Raw genomic sequence first — 27,305 nt, 5'->3', positions numbered from 1 at the left:
CCACTGTAAGTTAGTGTCATACATGTGTAGGACTGCTTTAGTGCTGACACACTGATATATAATGTATAAATAAATGTTTGAGAAATGAACATACAAGGAAAATGTGTAGTTGCAGCAAATAAATGGAAATGAAATAATATGTCTAACATTCAGTTTTACCTTATGGTCAAAAAGCCCAAACTTACCAAAACTAACAATTAGTTGAACCAAATAATAATTTATTTATGCAGTCAAAGCCTAATACAACTGCGCCATTAAGCTTTTATTATTGTCCAAGAAGACTTGACTCTTTAGTACAATGAACATGGGCACTGGAGTGTCCCCATCCTGCCCACCAACAACCCAACCTTCCCTGATACAGGCCTAGGATAATCTAATCCACTTGGGTCTATACTTTGGACCCTGTGTGTCAATCCATCCACAATCAAGATTGACAGAGAGAAACGTAGCTGGAAAGCAATGATCTGCCCAGTGGAGCTCTGCAGCAGGGATTTTATTGAAACATCCACAATCAAGAATCCACGGACAAACCCTGCACCAGACCATAAAAGAAACGTCATGGACTGCAGAACACTGCAGTCAGTGACGCTGGATCGGAAGGAAAGACCTGGTGGGACCTGGTGGGACCTGGTGGGCCTGCCTTAGAGGAGGGTGTCTTGTGACCAAAAGGGCAAAACACCCTTTGACACTAAGGTACACAACCAATGATATGTTCCTCACATCCACTGGCGATCACTAATAGCTGCTGGTGATCCCTAAGATCTGCTGGTGGTTGGCACCTTACCATCAAGCTGGTGCGGAAGATGTTCATATGTTCAAGGGCTCTCTGCCATCTTGTCTTATAATCTAAAAAGAGGCACACCCAGGAAGCTGTGGAATAAACGCATGTCAATCTGCAGTTAAAGTGTATTTAATACTCTTGTGTAACATATTATCGAATAAACGGAGAATAATTCTGGCAATACTTTTTAACTACAACAATCCTGCCTCACGGGACAAGGCCTGTGTTGTTCTACGTCTTCCTTACTGTCAACAAATTTCACGAAAAGCATATCAGTGTTTTTTCAATTTCTTTGAGCCAAATGATTCCATCTAATAAAATATTTTCCCTTGTTAAGTAAAATGATTGAAGTCTGTGTTCGATGTTAGTCAAACATCATAATGCAGAGATAAGCTCTGAGTTTAGAGACAATGGAGGTGGGGACACAGATGAATAGCTTCATCAAATGTAGGTAGGTGTAAGAAGGATCCAGACATTTGTGGAAGGTTTGGTGTTAAATAGCATTAGTTTGCGATAAGAACAATATAAAATATGACGACATGAAGCATTGAAACCATATAAATGTCAGAGATGAGTGTGCATGTAAAGAGTGAGAGAGCCACACCCGCCTACAGCGCGTGAAAGCGACGAGTGATTGGCCGAGTATCTCCATGGAAATGCGATGACGTCTTCGTCCCTTGCTCTAATTGGAGGAAACCCCGTGGCCCCAGCCGCTGCAGCGTTCCGGTCTGTCAAACTATCCCCTACCCAGAAGGCCCGCCCCTTTACCCCGCGCTGAGAGACCACTGGTTCACTCGGCTAATTCTTGTCTGTCAATCAACACAGGGGTCGATTTATGATAGGCCACTTGCAGCCATACGACCCGCCCCCCGTCCTGCTCACTGCTGTTAGGTATTCGCTGCTGTTCTTCGCCTCTCGCTTCACTCTGTCAAATCGGATCAGTTCGTGGAGCATTCGGATCTCAGGAGGTCAGAAACGATGAGTATTTCACTGTGTCCATGATCCTTTTAAACGCGGCATCACGGGGCGATCGCTAAACTCTCACCTGGCTGATGAATTTGGTTCACTGAACGCTACGAGTGTCGGTAACTGGACGTTTCTTCGTTCAAAGGAGTGGCCGATGTAGCTAAAGCCCGTTAGCAGTGGCTAACTAGTTAGCTGCACCCACCAGACAGCTTTGTGGCGGCTTCTCCACAATATCCCGATTCTCGTAGCCTGCCTCGACTTCTCAAACCGTTTTAAAGACAGTGGTTTATTCGTATCTTCACAACGCGAGTCATGAGGAATTCCTTGTAATTAATTGTCACAGCGGGTCGGTACATTTAACGCAAAAATCGCCCGTCAACTGATTGTCTTGAAGGATATAAATGGCTGCTGTTACCGAACATAGTGCCTCTAGTTTCAAGCTAACACCGGGCGGATGCACGTCCTCTTGCCTCGATAACGATCCACCGATTATTTCCACCCACACGTATTAATTGCATTAACCTTTTTTTTTCGCAGCTCGTATCGGTGAGGAATTACATCGTCGATCCCCCTGCTGCACACGACCCTTCAGCACCGCAGCCCGTGACTGTCGCGTATCCCCCTGCATTTCTGACTTCAGTCACACAAACATGGATAAAGCTGTGGATAAAGCGGATCTTATTCAGAAGGCCAAGCTGGCCGAGCAGTCCGAGCGCTACGAGGACATGGCAGAATTCATGAAGAATGTCACAGAGATTTCGACGGAGGAATCTCCGCTGCTGAACGAGGAGCGGAACCTGCTGTCCGTCGCCTATAAAAACGTGGTCGGGGCGAGGCGGTCCGCGTGGAGGGTGTTGTCCAGCATCGCGACGAAGACCGATAAAGTCCAGGGGTCTAAGCTGCAGCTGGTGACGGAGTATCGGGAGAAGGTGGAGAAGGAGCTGCAAGAGATCTGCAACAACGTTTTGGTAAAGTGTCAAGATTTTTACGCCCGTTTTGCTGCATGGATCTATACCTGAATGTGAGGTGGAAACCCCTCCCCCCAGGACACAACTATGTTAGTTTGCTGCTGGTTATGTTATATTGAAATTGGCCATTTTGAATCGGTAATGACTCGCTATACATTGTGGTTTCTGTAATACTCGTCCTCTCTTGCTCTTTAGCCAAGTATTGTTTTAAAATCAGTGTATTTTGTAGCCCAACTATTCATGGATGTAGTTAAAATAAGTGGAATACGACTTGAACGTTTACGCAATTTAATTTAGTCTTGAAAGGTGCACGCACATATTTACAGTGACTCATGATAATTTTTTCAAACGGCATCTTCCCTGTTTCCTGTGAGCGCCTTGTTGTACAAATAAGGCCCCTATAGGCGAAGAGGACAAGGAAGTATTATGCAGTCCTCCCACTGTTCCTGCCTTTTGGGAATCTGGATTTAGAACAATGGGCTTGAAACCTTGTGAGGGTGTGAACTGAGAAAAGGTCAGAGTGACTGCACCAGCAAGGTGTGTCTGATAGGAGGGGGGGGTTCAAGCCACACACAGGAAAGATAAGGTGTATACTCTGTTTTCTGTGCAGCCCTGCTATGTTCTATGTCCATGCAGTCCCATCTGGCAGATAGAAGCCTAATGTGGTTAACCAAGTGCAAGATTTTTTACATGCTCAAACGACTACAGAAAGCCAAAAATGACACCCTCCTGTCGAGCTACAGATTGAAGCGCAAGATACTGTGCCAATTGGTTTTAACTACATTTCTCTCTGCATTTTAGTACAATCGTCCACTGAAATACTTTGTGAGTCATAGGGGGAATGCTTTCAACTCTTTAATCTAATGCAACAGCACAGATTGCTTTACAGTCATTTCTGGCCTGCATCCATAATTAGATTAGAGGAGATCTGGGTACTTAGCTGTAAGATTGAGACACTTTTCCTGAGCTGCTGTCTCTAAAATGCACTGTGGAGCTGCCAGGGTAGGGATGGGTGATTTAAAAAGAAAAGAAAATAGAAAGTTTGATAGGAATATAACGAGTTCATTCTATATTTGGACGTAACATAAAAAGTCCTGCACAGTAGAAACCAGATGAACTTGCTTGTTTGGTATTAGTTGCCAGAGAGCAGAGGAATGGAGATGTTTGTTGTACAGTTCACTCAAGGGATGGGAATTGAGGGCAATTAAACTAGACAGGAATTCAGCAAGGTAGATTCAGGCTTGTCACTCTACTGTGGGACATGACTATACTTTGATGTCTGACACACATGTGAAAACAGTATTCTAGTGGTGGGGCATGGGCACATTTAATTTAGCCCAATTACCAGTGTTTCTGGGATGAAGGGAGTTTAGTAATAAAGCTATCAAAGAATCTAGCTAATCAACCATTAGCAGCAGCTTGGCTCACAGCCCCTCGGAATGAGTTCTATGTCCATGGAACTGTGTTGGCGACACTGATTTCTACAGTGAAACTGCTTTATTCAGTGGTTATCCTGGATTTATTGTTGGGTCTGGTTGTTTTTGAGAGTAGAAGAAATACTTCCTGGTAATAAACCTCCTGAGTGTCTGATTTAAAGTTATCAGAGGGATAACCTTAGCAAAATGTATCAGCAGCTCACTGCACAGTCCCTCCTGGATGATTTTTAAAATGCTCTCAGTTTGTCATAGCTTTTTATGTAAGTAGAGGGTCTGCAAATTAACAAAGGCCAGAGGCTACAACAAAGGAAGTCCTTCTCTCCCACAGAAAACACTGCTCCTGGAGTGCCTGAAATGCCTCGTTTGCATTCCTTCCTATTTTCTCCCCTTGTAAATCATCTACTGCAGGGCCACCTCCATTTTTACCATGCTTACAGTGGTGTTTACAGCTGATCAGGAAACCTTTGAGTGAACAAGGTGACATTTTCATTTCATGCTGGTGTTCAAGTGGTTGACCAATTACCTAGGAGAGGAACAACTGACTTAACCCTAAATCAGATTGTTTCTGACATGAGCTTTATTCTATTGTTTACTCTGTTTGTTACCTCTCCATTGGTTTTGGAAAAGAGTGACACTAAAGGAATACTGACTGGAGAAAGCTGACTAAAACGATGGTGATAAAGTTAGCAACCACAATGATCCCCTGTTACATCCCCAAACACACTGTAGCTATTTCTCATGTCAGTAATTCAATTGATGAATAGGGTTTAGTTCATGTTTGGAAACTATATATTTTTATTTAGACATCTGAAGATTCACACAACCAGTCAGACTTTCATTTAGTAACACCATTTGTACTATTTTAGTAGCACTGGTGACTGTAATAAGAGCTTTGTGTGAATGGCCTGAGAGCATTCCTCTGGCCTATTGTGTGGAGCGTGTAGTGAAAGATAAATGCTTTGCACTTGAGACATGCACGTATTAGTCAGAAAATGACTTGGGTGTGCCTGATGGTTCGGGTTTGATTCATATGAGTGACATCTTGCTCCTATGTTCAAGAGGAAAAGCTTTTTGTTTTTAAATAATTGCATTTTCAAATTTCAAAGATGATGTTAATATCCAACCTGAACAGACAGCCAGGGCTGTCATTGGGGTCGAGGTGATGGCAGGCATTTTCATTCTAGGCGAAATGATTAATCTGCTCTCTAAATCGGTTAACTTGAGCTTTATCCATGGTTTCACTGACACAGATTAGCCCTCGTAATCTTCTCAAGTCTGTGGAAAGATGGATGACTTGGCCTGGAGTGTAATCACAGAGTGTGATATGTAGCATACTACTTTGTTTACCATCTTTTTTTTTTTTTAAATCATTTTTCTTTTTTAAGCAATTGTAGTTTTGAGAGGGAATGGTAGGCTATGTCTTTTCTTGGAAGCTACACGTTGAATGTTAAACAATTTAATCCTTAACCTGAGGCTCAATTTCAAGTAGTAAAAGTAGTAGTAGTAGGTGGTGCTTGTATCATTCTCTGGATGCTGCTAATTGAACTGAATTGAGTGTTTGGAGCAGCTATAGTGGAAACTGACACAGAGCAAAATGTTTCCTTAAGTGTTACTGGTTGAGCACATGTTCTTGACTCCTGATGCAGCTGAACCGTATTCATTAGTCATTGAGCTGCACAGCTATGCTCTCTGGTGGATAAAGGCGCATGGGACACTTGGGTCATTGGTATTCACACTGGACCCTTTTCACATTTGTTACATTGCAGCCTTTTTTAAATAAAGAGGTTTCAAGGAAATTTAAAAATGCGTAAATAGTCAGACTCTTTGCAATGACACTTGATGTTTAGCTCTGGTTCCTTCCACTCAAATATACATTGAGATGCTTCTACACCTTGAATGGAGGCTCACACCTACAAAAGGTCTCAGAGCTGACAATCTCACACACTTAGTGACTTTTCAGTAATATAGCATGACTAGAGTTTCACTGAGTGATGCCATAATCAACCTTCATATTTGGATGTTGTGCTGTGCCTATGGATTAGTTCACTGTCCATTGTGTCCACTGTGCATGTACTTTATTAAATTGATCTGTCATTTTTGTCTTCACAGAATCTGCTGGATAATTATTTAATTCCACACTCCAAAAATGGGGAGAGCAAGGTCTTCTATCTAAAAATGAAGGGGGACTACTTCAGATACCTTGCTGAGGTTGCCAGTGGAGATGACAAAAAAAGTGAGTATATAAGTCCTTGATTTGGTTTTAGAAAGACACCAACATTTTAATTTTGATTGTTTGTTCTTACCTCTTTGCTTATCTTAAATGTGCACTGTGAAGATGTGAGTCTTTAAGGTATCCATTTGTCTTTCATTTGTAGGTAGAAACTAAAATAAGCCCCCTCTGTCTTTTTGAATCTGGGACCCTTCACGCTCCGAATAGGAATGTGACAGATTTTGTCTTGGAGCTAAAAGCTGGAAATGACGTCAAATGGGTCGATGTGTCACAGTCCTGTGACCAGTGTCCTATCTTATAGGAGCCATAAGAGGGGTGGGGGTAGAGGGGAACAGAGTTCCCTTAGGGGGGAAACTGTGTTAAAGAATTTCTTTTCCTCGAGCCTTCACTGCTCCATTATTAGCAGCAAGTATTTCATCTAATGTAGATCTAAGTTTTCCTGTTCAAATCAGCTAACTGGCTATTTCTGCAAAATCGAATATTTTTTTTAAAGCTTGTAAAAATACTAAGGTAACTTCAGAGAAGCCATTGAATGAAGCTCAGTTAATGCAAAGACCAGCAACCTGACCCAACTGGCTAAAATGTCAATGTTGTCGATGATGCCCTAAATGTTACATCGTCCACGGAGGATTCAGCTCCCTCAGCGCTGGCTGCAAAGGAGCTATTGTTAGCTGTAGCTACTGCTGTGGCTCAAACGCTGTTTGCTCATCACACATGAATTTGTGTTAAACTTGCAGCATTCCACCTTTTGAAAAGTGTAATGACACTTGAGACTGCTTTCATCTTGCCCTCACTCAGTGTAGTGTTAGTTTCTTTCTTTCGTTTTTGTGGTCAGTTTGAAAACTGCTTTCAGGTGCATTACCGCAACCCACCGATCTGTAATATGTAGGATGTTTTTAACAACCTCCTGAAAGGAGGTTTTCTGAAAAATACTTAAAAACCTTTTCTTTGTGAGCCTCTGAACCAAAACCTGGCATGAAATAGCAATTGATTTATGAGCTTAAACCTTTGGCTTTTAGTGTAAATCATTATAAATAGCTGGAAACATTAGTCAGCGTTTTGGTTTCAGTTCATCTTTTTACTGTTAATTGATTGATCTAATTTATGGTTGACGAGCAAAACCATGATTTTATAATAAAAGCAAAATGTTTAAGCTCTCAAATTTTGACTTATTATTTGCTTCATCTTTATCTGTGATAATGACCCTTACTAGAAAAAAACGAAAACCTTATAGGTGGTGGAGATGATCTCTATTTTTCTTGCTGTCAGCAGTTCAAGCACAATGCATTTGTCAGTTTCTTGATATTAAGACATCCACACTACTTTAGCACTTTAAATGAAGTTCACTGCTTCTGATTCAATTAGTAAATGTGAGCACTATGATTAATAACTAAATTTACTGCGGTTGGCATAAGCATTGGATGACAGTTTTCATCTATAGATTAATTCTCATTTGCTTGGTGTGCTGGTCATTACTAATGCTCAGCAGCATGAGTGTGGTCTTAAAATGATATTGCTCAGAGTGGATTTGTATTTCAACCTAGAATTTAACATGCATTGAATATTACAAGCTTTGGTTATTTTCTTTTCTCCTTTCTCCAGAGACCATCGGTGACTCACAGGAAGCATACGATAAGGCATTTCAAATCAGCAAGGAAAAAATGGACCCCACACATCCCATCCGCTTGGGCTTGGCACTTAACTTTTCCGTCTTCTACTATGAGATCCTCAACAACCCAGAAGAAGCCTGCCAATTGGCCAAACAAGTCTGTAGATGTGTTTTGCAAAATTCTGCCACTTGCCCTCTGTTATCTGTTACCTTTAAAGTGTAAATATTTTTCCTTTTTTTGATTTACAGGCATTCGATAATGCCATTGCAGAGCTTGACCAGCTGAGTGAGGAGTCCTACAAAGACAGCACTCTTATCATGCAGCTCCTCAGAGACAACCTGACAGTGAGTGTTCTGCTCTAACAAGAAATATAAACGATCAATACTGTGGTGCTTTGCTTGTCTGTCTTAAATCTCTGCTTCAAACAAGATGATGCTCAATCGTTTTAACTTGACTGTCTGTTTGAAACATAACATGCTTTATCAAATGAGTGCACCTACTCTCAGGCTAACCACTAGGTAAAGTGAAAATGATTGTCAGGTTGCCTGGTTTCAAGACAGTTGCATAAAATTGTTGGTCGCTACCCCATTTCTGTTGTCAGAAAGCAGATTTCAATCGTATTCAATGATCTCACTTTCTAACTAAACTCATGTTAGTTAATTCACTGTCAGTGCCTCTACAAAGTACATGAATGAATGAGAGCTCAGGTTTTTTTGTGCATGTACCTGTAGATTCATAACCCATCAAATTCAGGAATGGTGATGATGTATATTGGATTATTTTTCAAGTTTCTATTTTTCTTTCCAGTTATGGACCTCAGACAACGCTACAGAGGGGGAAGAGGGCGGAGAAGGTAACGAGGAGAACCAGAATGAGAACTAAAACACAAGCCCTCAATGTTGGGTTCATCTCCTAAAATGACAAAAGGAAAAAAAAAACTTTTTACACATCCTTCATTCCTTATTGCTCCACTCAAACATTCTACCAATGAAACCCACTGCTGAAAAGAGTTGTGTAAGGAAACAAATGAGAAAAATCATTCTTTTCACATGGCTGATTTTGACAAATGGTGAAAAACAAAAAAAAAGAAACCCTCCATTCTTCTGGTTTGTGCTTGCCCTGGCCTTCCCATGTGTGCAGTTTCAGCTGTAGAAAAGTGATTGGTAGCTTGACAATGGTATCAGACTCCTAGCTCAATTTAGAGGCTGAGAAAAAATTATGTCCCATCATTGAACAAGCCTAAGTCCCATCATTGAGAGATTTGGATTTTCATTTTCCCCCAATAAGAAATGTTGGATATAAAAATTTGTTTCCCCTATAGCTTTTTCGTAGTGCGTCTGTCTCTACAATTATGTGGTACGGTTACAGCAGCTGAAGTCCAACATCAAACAAATGTAATTTTCATACTGCAGGGAAAGCCAGTGCACTTTACATGCTGGCAACAATACTATAACAGAGCTAAGTAGTGCCCATTGGTGAAATCCTCACTTTCTGCCCTGGTTATGATGCCACTCTATCACTGAAGCATGTCTTTTTGTGGGAGAAAATGGTGGTGCTTGTCTGACCAAACACAGGGACCTTTTTAATGGGAAGAAGACAATTCTGTCATGCATGTCTCTTCAGATATTACACTGGAATGGGAACAATTGCTGTAACACACACAAGTCCATGTGTCAGTTTTAGTAATTTTCAATGCAGGTTTGTACACATCCTACATGAGGGTGATTTGTTAGTCTGTCCAGTGATTGTCATTAGAGATTTGGACCACTATTGTTTTGCTATTCATTCAATTGTAGCCCCCGAAAGCCTTGTGGAACTGTTTGAATCCCTATGTATCAGCTATGTTAACATGAATAAAACATTTTATAAACCAAATCCATGTTTGTCTTTCTGTTGTCTTTACTTGCATAACAAATGTACTGTATCTATTATTCTTGCAAAGTGCTGTATTTGACTGTTCTCCTTATGCAAATGAAATACGGGAAAGTAGATTTACTCTAGTGTACCCAGAAACTGGTACTTATGTTGCTGACGTCACTACAATTTGGAGGAACATATCCTACAAAATATTATTTTATGAAATACAAAAGATTAAATTGGCCAAATGTCACCAGAGCAACAGCATTCAACTATAAATGGGCAAACTGTCCATGCAGGTGTTGTTTACAACCTTGGCGGTGCTATAAAGGAGCAGATTTATTTGAATTTTTTTATTGAGCATTTCTATTCGATCATGCTGTTTAAGGTATAGATAGAAATATTGTAATTTTTACTCAACTATGAAGGACAAGTAAAAGAGATACTTGAGTATAAAGAATAGATAAGTGATGAAAAAGGCTATAACCCTGCAATTAGCATTTACCCACTCATTTCCACATGTATTTACTTATTTCTATAGGTATTTCTATTAATTGGGTATGCAGGGTGATCATAGGATCTTCTACTTCTATCTTGGGTTGACATGTGAACAGAGAAATTAATTAGTTAAATAAAAAAATGTATTCATCTTTTTCATTTGTTTTTCTATTTAATTATGCATTTATTTGTTATATTTAGTCCTCCATATATAACAGCCTTAGGGATTATACATGAAACCTCACAGGTCTCTCTGGCTACTGTAGGGAGATGATAGAATATGTGGGATGTGTGGGTGGCACAGGTCACTCAGTTAAAACATTTTATGGGTGTATACATAATTAAATATGTGTATGTAGAGAAGCATAAATGAATAAATGTATACATGTAGAAATAAATAAGTAAAAATACAGATATAGCCTTTTCATTGCAAACTGTATATTTTTCATTTATTTATACTTGTGCAGCCTCAGTCTCACCTACAGCCTCAGGGACTTTACATTAAAAAGCTGGATAATATTCTAAAAATTGGTTTCACTTTTGGAAACAAAGATAATCCAGTGAAATAATAATATGATAGGGGCCATTCAATGATATATTGCTCACTGTTACTTAAATAACACTTGCTACTTTTACTCACAGTTAAGGTTTTGAATGTAAACTTCTTTTATCACAGATAATAAGATCATCAAGGGCCTCGTGAGAAATGATCGTGTTGATGTGAAAAGCGGATGTTTTCCAGCCTGTGCACTTCCGGGTGGCTCAGCTAACGTTAGCGGTGCAGACAAACAGAAATCTCGGGACAATGGCAGCATAAGATTAGCTCTCTGAGAGGCCTGAAGATGATGAACCTGTTTATAATGATCCTGCTGGCTCCTTGCTGGGTCAACGGAGCTGTCAAGTCAAGAATTACCACCGAGGACCACCTCGACAAAAAACCGGAGTTCGGTGAGTAACTTAGCAAGCTAAGCTAACGGTAGCTTTAATGTAAATGCTAGCTCTCCTAGGAATGCTAACCGTAAACAACGACTATTACAAATTCAATGTGTGTGCGTTGCACTTCATCTCTTCTTGTAGTCAATGTCGCTGTTTGTTTAATCTGTAATAAAGTGTCGAGTCGTCAGTTCAGGCTCGCTGCTAGAATATAACCACATCACATCAAGTGAGGAGGTGGGTTTGACAGATCCAGTGGTTAGTCTGTGCAGGGACACTGTTGTGTTAGCTACTGACTCTTCTTCTTCTTCTTCTTCTTCTTCTTCTTCTTCTTGTGTGTTTTCCAGATGTTCTGAACTCCTTCCTGTCAGACTTTGAGGTGCTGCCATTGTCGGGCCTCCAGCTGCACTCAGTCAGGAAGAGGGACGTCCACACCCAGTCCCACCTGGAGAGGCTGGTGAGCTTCACAGCCCTGCACAGGTACAACAGCAGCCACATGTCGGGTGCTCAACCTCAGTAGTTGTGATCCGTGCAGTAATGTTGCTTGGCAGATTCATAATGTAGTTTATTTGTGTGATGATACACAAATAAACATGTATTTATGTGTATGTATGTTTGAAAAGTAACGCCTGACAAATTTTTGGGTCCGTTATTCATATTTGCACGTTAAAAAAACGTCAATGATTCCTGACATGTTGTTATCAAACATTTACAACAGAGCAATGTTATTGAGGCTTTAACCATAAAGTTCTTAAATGTATTCATGATCGTAACACAAATACAACCATATATATAGAGAGAGCCTGAATTAAGACAATAAACACATGTCTCTTGTGTGTATGTGCAACATAAATGCACATTGTAATGTGTCTCTAAATATTGGCCCAAAACCACAGTGTTTGGGTTAATGCTGATGTCATGTTTGCATCTTTTTTCTGACTTCAGACGTTTCAAGCTTTACTTGACCACCAACACGGACCTTTTCACAGATAACTTCAAAGCTGTGTTTGTAGATAAACATGGGATGGAGGAGAACTATGATATTCAGCTTCAGAACTACTTCACAGGACATCTTGTCGGTAAGTTACACTATAAGAATGAATGAATGAATGAATGAAACTTAATATCAGTATCAGAATCAGACGTACTTTATTAATCCCCGTAGGGAAATTATGATATGACACTTTCCTTGATCCCATGTTTCCCAAGAGTCTCAACTTGCATGTACACAACAAGTAAAATTAAAAAGAAAAAATGATATTTCATAATCTACAATCAACTTATTGACTTTATTTTGAATATCAGCTACAATGTTTTGGTTGATTAGGTACTGCTTTTTTCAGATGATACTGGCTGACATGATAGTGTGCACTTCATCTTAAGAGAGTACAGGATATGGGCTGTTGTTAGTCTTTCAATAAAAGGAACCTTACCTGCTTTTTGTCTGAAGGAGAGGAGAATTCACGTGTGCAGGCACACATAGATGGAGATGAGTTTTCTGCTCACATTCTAACCGATGAAGCGGAGTACAATGTAGAGGTAAGGAGTCATTGTAAAACCATTGTTTCTGTGGAGGGACTGACCATGCGGTTTGAAAGTTGAGAGGCAGCAGTGTTGAAGACTGTGATGAACTTATAGGCTTTACCAAAGCTAAGAAAAACCATGCAAAGAGCACATGTTCAAGGAACATACGGTAAATCCAGTGTTACGATGATGTAGTCTGTAAATCAGGCACATCATTTGTACATTTCACACAGCTGACAAGTGCCATATTCCTCCAACTCATCTGTTGTACTTTGTCATATTGGTCATACTCTCAACCTTGATACCGTCTCTGACCCATATGGTTTGCTCTTTGTGTTTTTTTCCATACAGCCCCTATGGAGGTTTATAGATTCCCCAACTGATGGCAGGTTGTTGGTTTATCGCTCTGAAGACATCAAGAATCTCAGTCGCATCGTTTCCCCAAAGGTGTGTGGTTACGTCCACGCAGAGGACATGGACCTGCAGCCCCAGACTCCTGGGAGGGACTGGGATGGGCAGGAGGTGGAACAGAAAAAGGGTGAGCTGTGTAGTGGTAACGTGAAGATAACGGTTAAAAATCTGGTGCAGCCTGCTGGTGGAAAGCAAAGAGTAGATGAAGAGTAGGAGGATGACAAATGATTAAGGTGGAGAGAAGGAGGGAGGAGGAGAGTGTAGTAGTGAGACAAAGTAGGTGGGTGTTAGATTCTGTAACAATCACTTTTATAACAGCCTTTTTTTATCTGTAAAACACAGCCTCTTTTATGCACATACACACTACTGACAAGTGGGTATTATGTAAATGCCTTTTGATTCTCTTGGGCTGTGTTAGAGATATAAAGCATATAGCACTGATAATGTGCCCAGAGGAGATTTCTATAACACCTCTCACTGGCTTCTGGTTGAAAGCACTCGTTGGGGAGATGAGTCGAGGTAAAGGTTCTTCTGGAGGAGGCATTAAAATTCATGGAGGCTTCGTGGCCCAATGAGATGACTCTGAGTTGTCACTGGTCTCCCACTTCTTTTTGTGGAAGCCAGAGCGATGCACACCCACACTCTTGAGCAGTGTAGAGTCATGTGTACAGAATTATGTTATGCTCAGGTTTCTTGTTGTCTTGATATTCGTCAATTACACATAATTCTTGAGTTGAATTTAAAAATGACCATGGACTCCAGGAAAGTTTGATGGGCATTTTATGTTTTCTAACAATAACGCTTGGCTTGAGTTATTCCAGGCTGCAGCGTGCGGTCAGTCAGCCTCATTTATTACTGTGAGAGGTGGCTGCTCGGCTCCGATAGTGTCTGGGTGACGGAGTAGAAAGTGTGTTAGTGTTAAAATATGTAGAAACAGATTTAACACATAATTGTTTTTATGGAGGTAAAGAGATTATCCTGAAAACTGCTGCTCCAACTGTTTAACTCAAACATCACTGTACGGTGTGTTTCTGAATTCTGCTTCAGTTTACAGTGATCTTCTCATCTAATTCTTTAAATATACATCAGACCTCGTTGACACTTCTCATTATGTGCTCAGGTCTTTTGTCTCATGTTAAACTTCAGCTTTATTCTGGCTTTAAGAAGGGAGGCAGAGCTTTATCAGTTCACAGGGAAACAAAAGAAGACATGTTGCTAAATGTGAAAACTAGGGCAATTAACGACGGGACACTGGAGCGTGGCCTCATTCTTTTACTTTTTGCAGTCCTTATTTATTTGTAAGATTAACCTGTTAGGATATTTTTTAAACACACGATCATTTCCTCTTTTTGCTTGTTTTTCAGCCTATGATCTTTTTTTCTCAATGTCTTCTAATTAATTAATCTCTAAATCTGCTCCTGCTGCTTCTTGTAGAGAACCACCACAGAGAGAAAAGACAGACACACGACCACAAGAAGAACACTTGCACCCTGCTGCTGGTCGCAGATTACCGCTTCTTTAAACACATGGGCCGTGGACAAGAGAGCGTCACTCTCAACTACCTGGTCTGACTTTATGATCATATGCGCAAAACATAATTCATTATGGAAGAGAAACATGTAAAGCTTTAACATGTATTCTTCGGGTGTTAAATTAATTATCTCCACTGTTTAGTTTTACATCCCAAAACAGACCAAACCTGTAATCTATTATAAGTATGTTTAATATACTATAACAGTGGAAAACCAATTCTAGTGTTAATCATTCCTGCTAAGTAATTTATTTTTCTTTTCACTTCAGATTGAGCTGATTGATCGAGTTGATGACATTTATAGGAACACAACATGGGATGATGAATTCACAGGCTACGGGGTTCAGATTCATCAGGTGTGTATAGCTGTCTGTGTGTTGTATGATGTTCCACTCGTACACCAATTTATAGCATTTAAACATCAAACATTTTACTGCTCCCAGCAGCACAACTGCTTTGTATTACATCAAGTCACTCCTGAGAGTGAGGCTGAGAATAACAGTCCTGCAGAGTTTGAGAGCTGCATTTTTCTGAGGAACTGAAAGCTTTTGTGTGTGGCTTGTGGGGTAATTGAATTTGTTCCACAGGCTGTGGGAATGAATGGAGACACTGTTTTCATATGATGAGTTGTGGGTTTCCTCACTGAAAAGATAGGCATTCATTTAGCAACTTAGAGTTATATTCCAATTCTCTTCACACTAAAGTTGAGAGGAACTGTCTTATATATATATATATATGTATATATGTGTGTCATACGTATTATAGCTGTATAATATAATATTTATTATGCATTTTGAAATCTTGATCTTAAAAATGTAATAAAATAAAATCATAAAATTGTGTAATTAACATCCTTGGTTACTGTTCTCAGATGATTATCAACAAGGAGCCTACAAAGCCTCCCCCTGGCAGTGCTGGCATCGGCTGGGTCCACTATAACATGGAGAACAGCTCTGTGACAGGAAAAGAGGTGTGGGACGTGAAGCGACTGCTTGAGGTAGGAGAAGGAATCAAAGAGACAGAAAGGTCAACACATAGACAGACAGAATGTCTAGATATAGGCATGAAGGGAGAGGAGGTTTGGGAAATGCAGTGTGGAAACTTAAATTGGTTCAAAGTATGAAGAGTTCACGCAAATGTTTAAAATCCTCCACACTGCTGCACCACCCCTCACCTTAATAATGTAGAGGATTTGTTGTTGTTGTTGTTGTTGTTGTGAACGCGTCTGTGGAGAGAATCTCCTGCTGCGTTGTGCGTGTGTGAAAGGCAAACTCTGGGTAACGTCTGGAGCCAATTCTCCTGCTTTTACCCACAGATCATGTCTGTACAGCTTTAATGAAAAATATTTTGCCATTACACTGTATTTATCCTCATGGAGATAGACTCAATGCATCTGGTTTCTATGAGATAGATGTAATTTAGTTTTATTAATGTCCTTTTCTTTATGGGTTTTGTTTTTTGTTTAAATAAACCTAATTTTGACAGATTCTACAGTTGGTAGATAATATTTCCTCTTGTTCCCTCAGCAATTTAGCTCAGACATCGCTGGCAACGCCTCTCAGGTGTGTCTGGCCCACTTGTTCACCTACCAGGATTTTGATGAGGGCACATTGGGGCTGGCCTACGTGGCCCCCTCTAAAGCTCAGGCCCTTGGAGGCCTCTGCCCCAAACGTAAGAGCACAATGACAATTCTGTATGTAATGTCATATAATGTCTAAATAACAATGTCAGTGAAATATTGTGTGTGTTATGTATAGAGACTATTTGTTTCTATAATATATATAGATATAATATTAAATCATTTTAATTCATGGGAAGCGAGGGTAGTAGTGTAGATTTAGGAATATTGATCTGGGGACTTGGAATATTTTCACAGGATAAAGTTGAAGCCGTCACATTTAAAAGGGAGAGCTGCTAGTGTAAACCTTTTGAAAAACTAAACAAACTCTTTCTCTGATCGTCATTTTGTAGCTTACTACCCGTCTCACTCCATCAAGAAGCCCAGTTACCTTAACACAGGCTTGACCAGCACCAAGAACTACGGCAAAACCATCCTCACAAAGGTCTGTTTTCACTTCATTCTCAACCGCAGTCTGTGACAAATATAATTAGTGGGTGCACTCGGTCTCAGTCAGGATGTTATGCAACTTGTCCACCTGCCAAATTGGGATTGGAAGTAGAGCAGACACTCCTTTTTGTGTGGGTGTTATGAGCGATGATTCTACCCCTGTTGCATTTTGACACAGTGACAGTGTGTTGAATGCTTCACAAAATTGGTTCTGCAAAGTTTCAAAACATTAAGTTAAGATTAATTCTGTAAGCTGTAAGAGGACGGATACATGCAAACTCTGCAATACTCACACACCAGCATCTTTCTGTTGAATAGCAAAAAGTATCGTCGGTCCTTGAATTTTATTTTATTGTTTGTTCTGTAAGATTGGGTTGGTAAGTTGTTTCTGAAACTTTTATCTGGTTTGTTAAAACCTTCTTCACATCCCAATTTGCCATTGAAAAAAAAAAAGTTACGAAAAAATAGACAAAAGCTGGTGCCTGTGGCCCTCGCAGGACTGTAATAACCACCACCAATCATTTTATTCAGACTGAATTAATGGCGTACCTGTCTGTCACTTCCTGTGCTCACCCTGCCCGTGCTCTCACTGCACGTGACTGGAGTCTTCAGCCATGGAGGGGATACACTGCTGAAGCTGAGAAGATAGCCAGCAGTTAGCGAGAGAGTCACAGAGAAGTCCGCTTGTAGGGGTTGACCGAGCATGTTCCTGTGTTTTTGAGGGGTAGCTTTGACAAGAGGGCTGATGGGAGGGGGTGAAATGTATTGGTTGAATTCTTTCAAAGTGCACCCTACTTTTGCTTGCTTGTCCTGTATTATCACCCCAAGCTTTATGGATAATTTATGTTGTCTTTATGTACAAGAAGAGATGTGTCCGTTTCAAACGATATATCTGTTAATACCTTTATGGATCCTTTACCCTGGCAAAGTCTCTCCTACGAAAGTTTCACCATTGTTGAAATGGCCCTAGTACTGCTTTGTTTTGTTAGCTCTTAGAAGATGTGCACAAATATGGAAAAATTTAATATAGATTATTTAATGTATAATCCAACATTGAGAATAAATAAGCCTTTGATAAATCTGGTGTGTTTGTATCTCATCAGGAAGCAGATTTGGTGACCACTCATGAGCTGGGTCATAACTTTGGAGCAGAGCACGACCCTGACAACATCCCTTACTGTGCTCCCAGTGACGACCGCGGGGGGAAGTTCGTCATGTACCCCATCGCTGTGAGCGGAGACCATGTCAACAACAAGGTACTGACAAGTCAAAAACTGCATTTAACCTGAACACGCAGTGTGATCGTTATGTAAAAGTGAGTCACAGACACACTTGCGAAATGTGACAGACAGTAAATGTACTAATAGGCATAGGACTCTGAAAATGCTGTTGATGATCTGTTGTGGCTTGTTCTGCACATGATCCTCTTCAACATTTCTACCAGGGTTTTAACCTAAATCTTAAATCACATCAATATGAATGAATACGACTTCATACAAAGGCAATGAAACTGTTGATGTGGCTGTAAATTCATGCTTGGCTTTGTCAAAAATAAAACATTCCTCACAGGTAAAAATCCCATTGTTTCACCAACATTCTGTACATTGTATTTTTTTTAGAGCTACATATGTCTGTTAACATTTTAGTTTAGTTTCATGGCAGCACTTTCTCTCCATCTCCTCGGCATCCACCGCCAGCTAATATCTAACCTCACTCTTCTTCTCCTTTTTTCCGCCTAAAGCGTTTCTCCAACTGCAGCAAGATCTCCATTGGAAAGACATTACGTTTCAAGGCTCCAGCGTGCTTCACGGAGAGGAACAGTAAGGTATGCGGGAACTCCAGAGTGGAGGAGGGGGAGGAGTGTGACCCCGGGCTACTCCACCTCAATGATGACCCCTGCTGCTCCTCCGGCTGCAAGTTCAAACGTGGTGCGCAGTGCAGGTATGTTGCCCAAAAGATCCTCCACAAGAAAATGTAGAAAACCAAAGCCATCGATTATAAATACACACAAACATCGGGTTCATTCATTGAACTTGACATAATGAATCAGAATATGTTTGTTGCTAGTGAGATTCACATGTCCTTCTCTCCACAGTGACAGAAACAGTCCCTGCTGTAATGAGTGCATGTTTCAACAAGCAGGAGTGAGATGTCAGGAATCCATTAATGCCACCTGTAAAGGCATATCGTCCTGCACAGGTGAGCGCCACCTGCTGCTTTATCACGAGAGCTGCAGCATTCACTGAAGGGCTGTTTGCTGCGGTGTTGACCACCCTTTTTTATTTCAAGAAAATACAATGAAAAACTATATCTCTTCCATTCTTTGACATCTTAGGCAACAGCAGCCAGTGTCCACCTCCTGAAAATGCAGCTAATGACACTGTGTGTGTTGACAACGGCCGCTGTCACAATGGAGAGTGTAACCCGTTCTGTGAGGCCATGCAGAAGCTTCAGTCCTGTGCTTGCAATGGTAAAAGATGTTGTTTCGTCTCAAGAGCAGGGGAAACCCTGCAAGAGCCCCAAACTGATAAAAGCTGACTTAGATGATCTGTTTCAGAGATGTGACTCTGGTGATTTAAGAGCTTCTAAATGGAGGTTCTGAGATACTATTTGAGGAAAAATTATAATCACGTACAATCCTAACTTTGGGGAGAACACTTTGTTTTTAGTTTAGATTAGAATTTAATCTTTGAGGTTTTGGAGGATAAATTATCAAACATCAACCCACAAGCATTTCTCCTGCATACTGAGGCTTGAGTCCTAAAAATGCAGGTACATTTCTGCAGTATAAACACTGGTTGTTTACCACATGGGAAGTTTAGTTTAGATTTTTTGGTAGATAGCAGTATTGTGTCAAAAAGGGACCATACAAATGCTCAGCAATCACCTTAATCTGTTTAGCCCGGTAATCTCTGAATGAGTTGCCTTTGATTAAATATTGTTATTTCTTTTCTGAAAGCCAAACTGAAGGACAAAACATTTTTACATAGTTATAGAAATAATCTTCTCTCTTGTTTCTAGAAACGGAAAACTCCTGTAAAGTGTGCTGCAGGGGATCAGATGGCCTGTGCTCTCCCTTCGTCCAGGCCAATGGCAGCTTGCTTTACCTTCGTAAAGGAAAACCGTGCACTGTGGGCTTTTGTGATGAGGGCGTGAGTCATCAAACCTTTTATTTCTGTCAGATCTACAAATAGATTAGTCCACCATCTTAACACAGTCCTGCTCTGAAGTTACCAAAGTGTATTAGTGTGACAATGACTTAATGCTTTGAGTTCTGATTTTTCTCTTGTTAAAACAGGGAAAGTGCATGAAGCAGGTGCAGGACGTCATTGAGAGGTTGTGGGATTTTATCGACAAGCTGGACATAAACACGTTTGGTAAATTTGTGAAAACAAGATGCTTTTAAATTTTCACAAGCATGGCAATGTGAAATACAAAGAAACATTTCAATCATCACCAACGTTACCTCTCCACCAGGAAAGTTCCTGGCTGATAACATCGTGGGCTCAGTTGTGGTGTTTTCCTTGGTCTTCTGGATTCCTCTCAGTATCCTGGTTCACTGTGTGGTAAGAAACTGGTGGACATCAGTGTTCCCTTGCTCCCAGTGTCGTCATTGTGCCAATAACTGCTCCTTTTTGGATTTTTATCTCTGTGGTTTAAGTGTGATCTCCTCTTCACCGACTGCAGTGATGATTTTAATTATTTGACTTTGTGTTGACAGTGCTGTCCTGTTTCTTTTTGCAGGACAAACGACTTGACCAGCAGTATGAGGAGAACACAAAGACTTTATACTACAATCCAAGTGTAAGTTCCTCACCTCTATTACTATTCTTTTTTGAATCCTGTGCATTAGCCTTGCTGCCACTCTAACAAAACTAATACAATCCCAATGCTTTTTGAAAGCACTGACATCTGTAACAAGGAAAGTGAGCATGAAGGTTCATTTTTCAGGATGAGATATTTTCCTTCTCTCTGTCTGTTGATTTATCACTTTTAAAAAAACCAGGTGTGACAACATGTCCATTCAGACACAACCCTGCTGAGATGAAAATGAAGAAAAAATGATTATATAATAACTATACAATTATTTTTAATACCAAGATCATCCCTGCTGTTTGGCTGTGGGTGAAGAATGCTTTAAAAAAATGTCATGTTATGAAATGTAGAAAATCAAGAAACTTTAAATGGCTTAATAACCTGCATTTATTTATTATAATGGTCTTGAACATTTTCTCAGTTTAGTAACTATGATGTGAGATCAGAAAGAGAATTGGGATCTGTTGTCTATGTTCTTTTCACTGGTTTGACAGGAACTTAACTTTGATTGTAGCTCATTTAGTCATAGATTTTCCCCTTTAGACAGATAAAAAAATATATGTTTTGAATAATAATCTCCATCATTGAAAAACTAGCAGTCTATGAAATGAATTATTGTTCCGAAGTTTAACTGCTGGACATAATGATTCTACGGCAAACTAGTTTACGTTTCACTTCAAACAATGATTTGCTTCTGAACAGTTGTGATATCAGAGGATCCTGTTTGTATGAACACATCACACTGATATTTAAGATGAACACTGTCATCCTCCATAGCAGATAAATGAAAACACAGTCACTGTCAAACTGTGCATCGTTCAGCACAGTCACGGTCAAACATCCAAGTGAGGTATCAATAAGCAAAATACATCATTGAGTGCAGCTGAGGATTTGAAAGAAAAAGGTTTTCAGGAGCTTTTTGATGTTTGGCATCAGCAATTCTTTAGTTTGTAATTTGCTAATTTTATTTTTTATCTAATGATGCTTCTTTTCTGTTTGACACACATCAAGTGCTACTACAAAAATCTTTCTCTCAGAGCAGACGCAACTTTTCAAACATCATTGTTCAGGAGTTTGGACAGATCTGGTGCTGAATGAGCTCACAGAGCTGAACGTAGAGAACCTTTAGCTTTAACACGAAGCAGTGTAAACCAGTGGTCAGGTTATATGTCTGTAATGGCCGCACTGTCTCTGCTGGGTTCAAGTTGCAAATGACCTGTCCATCACTCTTTGCCTTGGCCCTTTCTGTTCTCATCGGAACTGCAGCAGATGGTGGAGGTTTGTAGTAGAGCTCCCGCCATAGGTGAGTGCGTGTTCTACGGCTTGGTGTTGCGATGCGTTGCCATCCATGAGGATGCATGTTCAGTGGCCCACGTTTGGGATACTCCTGCTGTCAGTCACTCCTTGATGTAATCACTGATCTGGCTGCACATTCCCAGCCTTCAAGCTCACTCAGGTCGTTGATCTGAGAGGGTTTGACTTAGAGACGGTCAAACTAAAACTGTGACTTAATGGCTGCGAGTCTGTTGCTCTGCACAGATGTCATCAGTGCAGAGTCGTCATCGGATCAGAAATTACCTCAAGAAAGCAAGAGTGCATTTGAGGAGTATTCAAACAGAGAGAGGACCCATCAGGTTGCACCCTCTCGTCTTTTTGTGAAAACGTATGCAGTGTGTCAGCATTTTACGTTTGCATCTGCTGCTGCTCTAAGCCACAAGATGAGAGTAATGTCCTTTAGGGGATTGTTTCTGTTCTTTAATTGTTTTTCAGTCGTTTTTCTTTTTGTAATTTGCTGTTTGCACTGTGTCGACTCGTTTGTTAGGTTTCATTCAGGACATGTGGAGACTGAGGACACATTCCACTATAGATTTTTCTCACAGCAGACATTTTGAATAATAAATGGTGATAAAAGAAAAAGCTCAGGTTCTAATTACATTAATGACAGATTACCTGACTTAACTCAACCTGTAAGTGAGTCCAGTTGCTCCATATCAGGGTCCTGGTGCCTTTAAATGGACTGCAGACATTATTAGTAACAGTTACATTTCTGTCTGTGATTGACGACACAGAATGTCCACTGTGAGGAAGGTTTACTGTTTCACTCATTCCCACTTTTACTGGTGTTGAGAAAGTTAATGGGGTGGAGCTAAGTGATGTTTATTAAAATGTTCTTTAGTATATTTGGAATAACATGAGGGTATAAGAATAAAATGACTGTATGTCACATTGTTAAAGTTAAAGGATGATGAGAAATATGTGATGTAATTTCCTCAGAATGTAGTTAAAAAAACCTCAGTCAGAGACTCAGTGTTCTGCTTTGATGTGGTTCTGACTCACATGTTGTTTTTCACTCTTCAGAGTCAAGAAATGCTGAACCTCGAGTCAGTGTCAGGCTTGCACATCGTCAAAACTCCTCAGCCTCCCTACTCCTCCACCGGCCGGACCGCGCCCTCCTCCCTGCCCCTGCGGCCTCATCAGCTAAGCCAGGTCGGGGCCCCTCCCGTTGCCAGCAGCAGTACCCTGGTCCCCGGCCCGAGTTACGACCCCACCCCGGACAGCGCAGGGGGGCTGCGGATGGCCACCATCCAGGAGGACACCAGCAGCGACTCTCACCTGGGAGAGGAGGGCCTGTCGGAAGATTTCACAACCGCAGGAGCCTGCTCGTCGGCTACGAAGTCCTCCTACGAGGATCTGACAGAACAGAGCCTGCCGGCCAGGGAGCGGCGGCGCCTCCAGAGGCAGAACTGCATTGATACTAAGGAGACCGAGTGCTGAGTAAACAATCAGCATTATAGTTTTTTTTTTTTAACCTTTTTTAGAGGTAAAATCTTAAAAATGTGGGGAAATGTTCTACCTCACAATGTTAAAGAAAGTGGAACAAAACCCTGGGTCTGCCCCCTCATCGAAGTTAATGGCTTCTCATTCTGCCCATACACCAAGATCAATAAAATCTATTGTGTACTTTTTGCCTAATCCTACTAACACAGTCAAATACCAATGAAAACAACCCCCCCGAAGGTCATTGTCTTTTACATTCTAACCTATTGACTCATTGGTTTCTGATAATTAAATTTAAATCCTAAGAACAAAGGACATGAAAACTAAGGACATTGATCCCAAGGCTCTGTCTGCTTTTGTCTGTGTGTTTTGTTTAAAGTTAGCTGTGATGTGGACCATAAGGAAAAAAGGCCTCGTGTTTACTGTGTCGATCTCGACTTTCCCGCTCAACAAGCTTGTGCACAAAGTTTTACTCTTACTAACTTGTAACGGGTGAAATATGTTAATATTATTGATGTTGTTGCCGTGGTTATTTACCCATAGTGGTAAACATTTCAGTGCGACCTAGCAAACACAAAGAAAACCTGTTTTAAAAGACTTATTTTAACTGCACTTGAAGTTTTTTTCACATCAGCAGAGTTGAATTCAGTTTTGTACATGTTCTTACTGTTGTGTCATGAACTGATGCTTTGAAAAATCACAGGCCTCTTGTTTCGACCCTTTTGTACCTAACCTACTAATCCTGTGCAAGGAACGAGCTGAAGATTCTTCAGCGTACCACTTACTGTATTTGTTCAGCTGTTGAAACTGAAACAGAATGTTAGTATCATTGGGTTTTTTGTTTGTGTGTGACTGATATGAAAAAACATGGTGCCTTCAAAGATTTTGTGCCTCGCCGTTCCAACCGTTTTAGTGAAAGCAGACGAGAATATTCCCGGTAGACAATCCTGAAATTAATTTTTAAAAGAAATAATCTGATATTATATTATAATCTTCAGGTATCACGTTTCCACTTTGTTTTCTATCCTCGTGCCAATGTGAGTTCTAGCACCTCTTTTTTAAAGCTGTCACTGTTGCCTGCTGTTTTATGTTATGATATTAAAATGTGTATCTAGGTTGAAAATGAGCCGACTGTGTAGGTAACATAAGCTCAATTGGATGGTTGTGATCTGTGACACAACTAGAAAATGTTTGTGTGTTATATTCTGATGATGTTTATATTCTTTGTTTCTTTATCTACAAATAGTCACCAGAAACTTCCTCTTTTAAGTTTCATGCTTGCATCACATCTCAAAATAAAAATCTTTATTGTGCATTTTGAATATTAACACTTGTTCTTGTGTTGAACATCAGAGCTGTGTCAGTGGTTCACAGCAGGAATGCAGTGCAGTTTCAGGCTCTCTTCCAAATATCAAGTCCACAGGATTTAAAAAAAAATCTTACTAATGTGCTTCGTCACTGGTCACAGAGCAGGCTGCTGTCGGGGCTCTTGGCGTCCACGTCTCCCCAGTAGGGCAGGATGAAGGGCAAGTGGGCCACTCGGCTTTCCAGGAGCCCCCACAGGTGCTGGGCCACAAACTGGTTCCCTTTCTCTGAGAGATGGAGTCCATCAGACAGGTAGACTGTGAAGTCCTGCAGATCATAGCACAAGCAAAGATCTCATTTGTTATGTTTTTGAATAATCTGATCATCAGCGGGTGATTATTGGTTTAGTCAAAAAAATGACATCATCTTCAAATGTTTTCTTATGCTCAAATAAATCCAAAGATATAGTTCGTATAAAACTTAAAAAACACGGCTTATTCTTTTATTTTGAATGACATGGGGGGGAGAAGCTGCAGGAACAGCTTCTGCTGCACTGCTCACCTGTCCATCTTTCTGCATGAGTGTCCAGAGGTCCAAGACGTCTGTACCGCACTGACCGGCGGCCTGAACACACGCCTGAGCGTACTGCCCTGCTACAGAGTTGTGGCGATTCAGAGGACATCCTGTAGGAGACGCAGGGAGACGCTTGTGATCTTTGTAGGTCTGGAGACTTTGACAATAAATGAACTAGAGAGAAGAAGACTTTGTGTTCATGTGTTACCTTTCAAAATACACTCCTTCTCCCAGGCTGGCTCGTGAATGGGTGGGGGGGTGATGAAGATGACTCTGTCTGCTGACACTCCAGCTAAAGCCAGAAGCTGGGTGATCTCCTTTAAGTTCTCTGAATACTCCTGCAGAGGGATGTGCTGCTGCGGGTTTTTATCTGCATGACAGGAACAGACAGAAAACCTGAAATATCGAAAACATTGACAGGACTTTTGTGTGATGTAAATAGAGTAACAGTCCATTTTGATTAACTAATGAAGCTTCTACTTTACTAAAGCTTTAAAATGCAGTGTGTGACGTGGAAACATTTCAAAAGTGGTACTCCATCAACTAGTGTTGTGTTTCCATAAAGTTTAAGGACTTGCAAGAGATAGATTACAGTAAGGAATTAAATCTAAGCAGCTACGGTCGACTCAAACTTTTTGCTATACTGAAAAAATTACAAAATAAAGAAATAAAATACCGGTACATGAAAACCTACATTTTACCAAGTGTGAAGGCAAAAAAGAAATAAAAAAACTACAGATAATGGTGAGAGCTCCAGAAATATTTCACAAACGCTTGACAGTTGTGAAACAAAACCTCCAATTTGCTTTGATTAATAAAATCAAACGACAGAATTATTACTGGACATCTGACTGTGCACCAATAAACTAAACAGACTTGTACACTGTGTAAGTCTAGTGATGGGTTTCCTGGTTGCATCTCCATGGTTGTGTTAACAAACTGGGCAACACAACTGTGTTATCACTCTGTATCATTCTCTCAGTGATGAGCAGAACAACATGAACACTCATGTGACCAAATGTGGGGAACTTTACCGTGACTAAGTAAATGGTTTATGGTCACAGATGAGTGGAAATTCAGTTTCACAAAGGGGTTAGTTAAAATTATAAACATCAGTAAAAAACAAAAGTAGTAAATAAGTAAACATGCAATATAAAAACAGGGAAAATATAAAAAATAACAAATTATACAATATGACAGAACATATACCACGTTTGTAAGATTGCACACATGAGATATTGATTTTGCACAGAAAGAAATCCAACATTTCACAGGTCAATCAGTTCAATGGAGATATACTGCAAAATCTGCCCTGCCCCTTCACACTGGAGTACAGGGAGTGATCTGCTGGAGTGAGTCTGTACCTCTCTACATACAGTCTATGGTCTGTACCTTCCAGTGAACAGTCGTTGGCTCCAAAGAAAACAGTGACAGCAGCGATGTTGTTGTTGATGTTGTTGTCTGAGCTGCAGCTGCTGATCAGACGAGGGACAACGATCCTGGCCCATCTGGAGTTGTACCCGGACAGTCCTCTGTTCACCACATCACACTTCCTGCAGCGGAAACATCCGGACATCAGACGGAAAACTTCCCACAGCAGATGACAATATAAGAGAATAACTCACCTCGCTAACTTGTTAGCAATGTCTGCTCCCCACCCGTTGGGCTGAAAGGAGAACTGAGAGAAACCACTGCGGGTTTATTCATTTCAAACAGGAGCTAACAGGCTAACAGCTCATGCTAACAAACAGGAAATACAATGCGACTGTGAGAAGTGAATGTGGAATCGAACCTGTGTGATGGAGTCTCCGAATAAAATCACTTTGGGCCAAATGATTGTTTTCAATTTCGACATCACGAAAGTTCAACGCGCCACTGTCCGATCACTTCCGGTTTGTGTGACAGTGTGTCCACTTCACAATAGAAGTCTAAACATCTACTGCTGCTTAGTTGGGATCTTAAGAAAGTATTTCAGACAATCAAATCTTTTTTATTTCTCGTGCTTACATCATCATTTGCT

At 40.6% G+C, this 27,305-nt stretch overlaps 3 protein-coding genes across 5 annotated transcripts; 2 read left to right on the top strand and 1 right to left on the bottom strand.

The window, feature by feature from the left end:
• Window positions 1–1,558: 1,558 nt before the first annotated feature.
• Window positions 1,559–9,866, top strand: LOC109628012 (14-3-3 protein beta/alpha-A). Of its 2 annotated transcripts, none has more exons than XM_020084862.2 (6): window positions 1,559–1,749; window positions 2,285–2,715; window positions 6,261–6,384; window positions 7,984–8,147; window positions 8,240–8,335; window positions 8,799–9,866. In XM_020084862.2, the coding sequence occupies exons 1-6, from the start codon at window positions 1,617–1,619 to the stop codon at window positions 8,871–8,873; spliced, it is 1,023 nt and encodes a 340-aa protein (XP_019940421.2). In that variant the 5' UTR covers window positions 1,559–1,616; the 3' UTR covers window positions 8,874–9,866. The 2 variants fall into 2 exon arrangements, with proteins under 2 accessions (XP_019940421.2, XP_019940422.2); XM_020084863.2 differs by having other exon boundaries at window positions 1,699–1,866.
• Window positions 9,867–11,075: 1,209 nt separating this feature from the next.
• Window positions 11,076–24,729, top strand: adam17a (ADAM metallopeptidase domain 17a). 2 transcript variants are annotated; one of them, XM_069536526.1, is made up of 20 exons: window positions 11,076–11,294; window positions 11,627–11,759; window positions 12,225–12,358; window positions 12,730–12,818; window positions 13,155–13,341; window positions 14,649–14,779; window positions 15,015–15,101; window positions 15,617–15,742; window positions 16,272–16,416; window positions 16,717–16,808; window positions 17,917–18,069; window positions 18,555–18,754; window positions 18,909–19,012; window positions 19,149–19,283; window positions 19,835–19,965; window positions 20,112–20,190; window positions 20,291–20,379; window positions 20,558–20,617; window positions 21,896–21,932; window positions 22,988–24,729. In XM_069536526.1, exons 1-20 carry the CDS (start codon window positions 11,189–11,191, stop codon window positions 23,380–23,382), a joined length of 2,613 nt encoding a protein of 870 aa, XP_069392627.1. In that variant the 5' UTR covers window positions 11,076–11,188; the 3' UTR covers window positions 23,383–24,729. The 2 variants fall into 2 exon arrangements, with proteins under 2 accessions (XP_069392627.1, XP_019940418.1); XM_020084859.2 differs by lacking the exon at window positions 21,896–21,932 and having other exon boundaries at window positions 11,077–11,294.
• On the bottom strand, window positions 24,698–27,292 carry iah1 (isoamyl acetate hydrolyzing esterase 1 (putative)). The gene is made up of 6 exons (XM_069536527.1): window positions 27,078–27,292; window positions 26,911–26,963; window positions 26,678–26,838; window positions 25,494–25,655; window positions 25,274–25,395; window positions 24,698–25,039 (listed from the first exon to the last, which is right to left on the bottom strand). Exons 1-6 carry the CDS (start codon window positions 27,138–27,140, stop codon window positions 24,863–24,865), a joined length of 738 nt encoding a protein of 245 aa, XP_069392628.1. The 5' UTR covers window positions 27,141–27,292; the 3' UTR covers window positions 24,698–24,862.
• Window positions 27,293–27,305: the final 13 nt, after the last annotated feature.

The sequence above is a fragment of the Paralichthys olivaceus genome, chromosome 12, assembly GCF_024713975.1.
Source record: "Paralichthys olivaceus isolate ysfri-2021 chromosome 12, ASM2471397v2, whole genome shotgun sequence".
In the NCBI taxonomy this organism is placed as follows: domain Eukaryota; kingdom Metazoa; phylum Chordata; class Actinopteri; order Pleuronectiformes; family Paralichthyidae; genus Paralichthys; species Paralichthys olivaceus.
The sequence above is the reverse complement of the archived record's forward strand: the minus strand, read 5'-3'. Positions and strand labels throughout refer to the sequence as shown.

Coding starts and splice junctions, on each gene's coding strand:
- LOC109628012 (XM_020084862.2), top strand. CDS start 1,617: ATGATAGGCCACTTGCAGCCATACGACCCGCCCCCCGTCCTGCTCACT. Junction 2,716..6,260: donor AGATCTGCAACAACGTTTTG/GTAAAGTGTCAA, acceptor TTGTCTTCACAG/AATCTGCTGGATAATTATTT. Junction 8,336..8,798: donor TCCTCAGAGACAACCTGACA/GTGAGTGTTCTG, acceptor TTTTCTTTCCAG/TTATGGACCTCAGACAACGC.
- iah1 (XM_069536527.1), bottom strand. CDS start 27,140: ATGTCGAAATTGAAAACAATCATTTGGCCCAAAGTGATTTTATTCGGA. Junction 26,839..26,910: donor ATTGCTAACAAGTTAGCGAG/GTGAGTTATTCT, acceptor TTTCCGCTGCAG/GAAGTGTGATGTGGTGAACA. Junction 25,396..25,493: donor GAAGGAGTGTATTTTGAAAG/GTAACACATGAA, acceptor CGTCTCCTACAG/GATGTCCTCTGAATCGCCAC.
- adam17a (XM_069536526.1), top strand. CDS start 11,189: ATGATGAACCTGTTTATAATGATCCTGCTGGCTCCTTGCTGGGTCAAC. Junction 16,417..16,716: donor TGGAGGCCTCTGCCCCAAAC/GTAAGAGCACAA, acceptor GTCATTTTGTAG/CTTACTACCCGTCTCACTCC. Junction 20,380..20,557: donor GTATCCTGGTTCACTGTGTG/GTAAGAAACTGG, acceptor TTCTTTTTGCAG/GACAAACGACTTGACCAGCA.